Below are 4,278 nucleotides of genomic sequence, written 5' to 3'. Positions count from 1 at the left end.
CGCCTGGCCTGGGCCCGGCAAGCGATGGCCACCTCTCCTGGCTGCCTGGCCACATGCGGCAGCCGGCTCCTACGCGCCTGCGTGGCTGCTACTGGCGGGCACGGGCAGGCAAGGCCGCGAGGGAGGAAGAGGTACTGATGGAAGGCAGTTAGTGGCGAAGGAGAAAGGCGAGCACGGCACAGCCAGCCACAAACGCCCCGCACCTGTGCCGCGTGGGGAAGACAAGCAGTGGTGTGGTGAGAGAAATATGTCAGGTAGAGACTATTGGGCCGTCCGTATGAGCTGGATCCAATTAAAATAGCGTCTGATATGAAAAACCGTTTGTACGCCCGCGCACGAGCATTTCCGTATATGACTTGTATTAGTAATTGAAAATATTAAAATTTGTATCTGAAATTGTTGAAGAGCTTGGATACAAACGTGGAAAGTGCAGCCTGATCCATGCATAACCAATCTGTTTGCAATGCATTTAGAATTACCTGCGGAGAGGCGTTGAGTCAGCTTGTGGATTGAACAATTGAACAAGCACTCGCTTGATCTTGTAATTTGAGATATGTGTGTGGATCAAGGAAATTAAAATAAAGAAAGATATATATATCATCAGTCTCGACAAATGTAGCCTGCGAATTAAATAACAAATGGATTGCTCATCAGTGAATTCCGAGACAAATTAACCCCATGGTACAACAGCACAATCCTGATTCGTGCAGACAAATTTATTTATGCTTGAAATAAAATAGCTTGGCTAAACGGTTATCGTGGGTGGCAGTGGCTTTAACTGGCCTGAGCTGTAACCATGGAGATGCCGGCGCGACGGGCACCAAACCTTGCGACGGCGCAGTCAGTGGCGAAGATGTCCGAGGAGACGTAGTTGGGCGCGCCACCCATGACGGGCATCTTGGAGCTGACGCTGAGCTGGTTGACGTAGTCGGCGCGGTAGGTCTGGCCGAGGACGCCGTGCACGTCGTCGGTGAGATCGAAGAACTTGAACCCGAGGTCGAAGTGCGCGAGGCTGTCGTCCTCCGTGACGCTGTAGTTGTGGACGCGCGAGTCCTCCTCGCTGATGGGCACCACGTTGGCGACGATGTCGAAGACGCCCCTGAGCTGCACCCTGACGCCGTTGGCGGCAGCGGTCCGGGTGACGGTGAGCCCCGGCACGGCGGCGGGCTCCCACGCGGCGCCGGTCTCGGCCGGGATGCTGACGGGCGCGCCGTCGAAGGCCAGCTCCAGGCGGTCCACGTCGTTGCTCCACTTGGCGGTCTTCTGCGCGCCCATGTAGAGGCGGTGGTCCTGGTCGTCGGCGCCGGCGCCGAAGCGGATGCCGAGCGCCTGGATCCACGTGAAGTCGCGGCTCATGGCCGGGTTGCGCTTGCCGATGAAGTGCGCGTTGATGTGCAGGCTGGCGTCGGAGAGGATGCAGAAGTCCTGGTCCTTCTTGCCGTGGAAGTAGAAGTTGTTGCCGTCGCCGCCGGTGAAGCGCGGGTCACCGCAGGACACGCCGGGGTAGAAGTCGCACACTTGGAAACAAAACGCGAATGTCTTTTTAGTAGTGAAGATCAGAGCGAGAAGAGTGAGTGAGGATTGTGTGTAATAAGTAAGGGAAGTACTGCAGAATGTCTTGCATCCGGGGCAGAGGACGATGCACTGGTTGGGGCAGCGCTTGTCGCACTTGGCCATGCATTTGGCCTTGTTGTCCTTGGGATCGTCGCACGCCGTCTGCTGGTCCCTCTTGTACTTGCCCGGGGTGATCATCTGGTAGTTGGACGGCAGTGGGCGCGGCGCATGTGGCTGCGCGGCCACACCGAGTGCGGCTGCGCACAGGGCCACTAGGGCGGTAACCACACACGCTGCGGCGAGCTCCCGGGCCATTGCTGGCGGTGACTACAGCTATTTGGCCTCACCTTGTTGGTTGGTTCAGGTGAAGGCTCGTACGGCTATGAGAATGTGAGATGGTTGTGTCTTGGGTGGTGATGAGGCAGGTCAGGAGAAGGTGCCAATTTATAGGGTCCATCTGGCTTTGCCTGAAGCAAGCGGCTCCCTCTGGGGCGGCGCGCGGCGTACGTCGCGGCGACGCCAACACTCGTGCTGGCCGCGTGTTGAGGTCAGGAACACTTTGCGTTCACCTGGATGCATCGTGCAAGCCGCCTGCGCATGCAGCTAGGTTGACATATCCACGTCCTACGTTGTATCCTTCAGACCTTCACAATGCTACTAAGTCGGAAGCCTTGTACGTAATCGTGGCTGGGTCGGCGCGATTATACTGAACAAACAAGTAATTGAGTTGACTACTCTACTACTTATTGAGTATAAACTAATGAAGAGCGTTCACTTTTTCATCTTCCTAATCAAGCTCTGGCCAACTTCTGTATTAGTAGTTCGTGATTGATTTCCTTCAGCTGCAGGTGATTATATTCTTTCGCTAATATCACTAGATTAATATATACTCTACTAGTGCCATACATTTCTGGAGATCAACAAACTGATGAAACAGGACAGAAACATGCACAGATATCAGACTGCTGTTGGCAAACGCATTCAGGTAGGAATGCCCTGTAGGGGTGGAAATGATCGAATACATGGAACCGAATTTGGATAGCACTCTTTTACCATATTGTAGTCTGAATTTGATACTGGATTACTGGATACGAATATCCTTAGATGCAAATACAAACGGACTATCTGAATTTGGGTTCATGTTCTCATATTTACTCGATTCAACTTGAAGTAGTGATCCTAAAATTCAACCGAGACCAATAAAATTCAAGTGCAAGTTCATAGATAGTCAAATTGAACTAAATTGAAGTACAGTCCTAATAATCTCCCAGATGGAAATAAACTAAAACATTAAGGAATAATTATATTTCATACAGTGCAAATCGAAGCAGTGGAATAGAGTCAAACGGATGGCGTGAACTAAAATCAAAGTAGATCCCTATTCTCCAAGATAGAAGTGAACTAAATTCATAGGGGATAATGCTCAATACAGTGCCTAACCTCTGTGGAATAAAATCAAACAACAATGCTGGTCACATTGACTAGAAGTCCAAGATCAAATTACATGCATTCAACAAATATTAGAGATAATTCTTCTGGTAGTGGGCGGTACCACTCCCAAGTCCATCAGGCAATGTCCTGCAGTAAAGCACCTCTGTTTGCCTATTAACAAAACGATGAGAGATATATTAATTAAACAGAGCATATATGACATACCGATATATGAGAGACCAAAGTTGAGAAGTGCCTTGGTCTCATCCATGCGTGACGAATGATTGACACAAAAATTGAGAGGTTCGAGGCTTTCCTGGTTGAGTTCATACTCATATATGCTTGATTATGCTAATGATTAAATGAAGGCATCGTGTTGTGTTGAGTTGAGTGTGTTATGCAACATGTCTCTTGACTTTGAATGTGTAGGTGTTGGGTTGCCAAGAAGGTTAGTGGCAATGGAGAAGGAAGTGCACGATGGATCGGAAGCAGTTGTAACACCCTTGGTGTTACACCCTAAATTATTTATTAAAACATGTCATGAGCATCATGTTTATGTGTTAATGCATGTGATAAGGCTCCGTTCGCGTGCCCTTAAACTCGGCTTGATCCGCTTATTTTTTTCATCCGGAACAGTGTTTTTCTCTCACAAATTCATCCAGCATTCCTCCAAACCATCCAGATTCCTCCAGAATTCAGACAAGCGAAGTGTGTAGATTAATTTATGTAACTCAAAACGATCAATAAAAATATTAAACGAAAGTTGACTCGATAGTTCATGCATAACAAGTAGAGTTTAAAAACAATTTTTGTTAAACAAAAATGATATAGAACATGTGTGTGATACTTAAATAAAGTTTGAAGTGCAAACTTTGTAGATGATAATGAAATACTTGCTATAGAAAAATAATGTTACTAGCTAGTATTTCTAATAGTCTATAAACGGAACTTGAAAACAAATCTAACTCAAAAACTTAGAAAATTTTCAAGTCTGTCAACAGCTAGACATTGCTATGTTTAGCAAATTATTTTGAGAGATTGGGTTAAGGGGTGGTGTAGTGTTATAGCTCGATTTGGTAGTCTCATATGCCATCTTGAGCATGGTGAAGGTAGTTTGGCTCCTGGAGCAACTGTTTAGTCGTATTGAGCACTTTAAAATTCATGCGCGTAACCTGTCTCGGGTTGGTTGGTGCCATGTGCGCGGTCACCACGCGGCCTCCCAACGCCGCGCACATGGTCACGTCTCGCGCGGTCACCCTGCGCTGCCACGCTGGGTCGGTCGGGCCGCCTGGG

The 4,278-nt window shown here is 48.5% G+C and overlaps 1 protein-coding gene across 1 annotated transcript; it reads right to left on the bottom strand.

Moving 5' to 3' along the window:
• Positions 1–774: 774 nt before the first annotated feature.
• Positions 775–1,869, bottom strand: LOC136493964 (uncharacterized). The gene is made up of 2 exons (XM_066490092.1): positions 1,608–1,869; positions 775–1,517 (listed from the first exon to the last, which is right to left on the bottom strand). The coding sequence occupies exons 1-2, from the start codon at positions 1,867–1,869 to the stop codon at positions 775–777; spliced, it is 1,005 nt and encodes a 334-aa protein (XP_066346189.1).
• Between the last annotated feature and the right edge of the window lie 2,409 nt (positions 1,870–4,278).

This window comes from Miscanthus floridulus, chromosome 1 (genome assembly GCF_019320115.1).
Source record: "Miscanthus floridulus cultivar M001 chromosome 1, ASM1932011v1, whole genome shotgun sequence".
Taxonomy (NCBI): Eukaryota; Viridiplantae; Streptophyta; class Magnoliopsida; order Poales; family Poaceae; genus Miscanthus; species Miscanthus floridulus.
This window is presented reverse-complemented; position numbering and strand designations above follow the sequence as displayed.

Bases quoted from the DNA above. Each gene is read 5' to 3' on its own strand.
- LOC136493964 (XM_066490092.1), bottom strand. From the start codon at position 1,869: ATGGCCCGGGAGCTCGCCGCAGCGTGTGTGGTTACCGCCCTAGTGGCC. The intron at 1,518-1,607 runs GTACTTCCCTTA...TTTGTTTCCAAG, and splicing joins CGGATGCAAGACATTCTGCA to TGTGCGACTTCTACCCCGGC.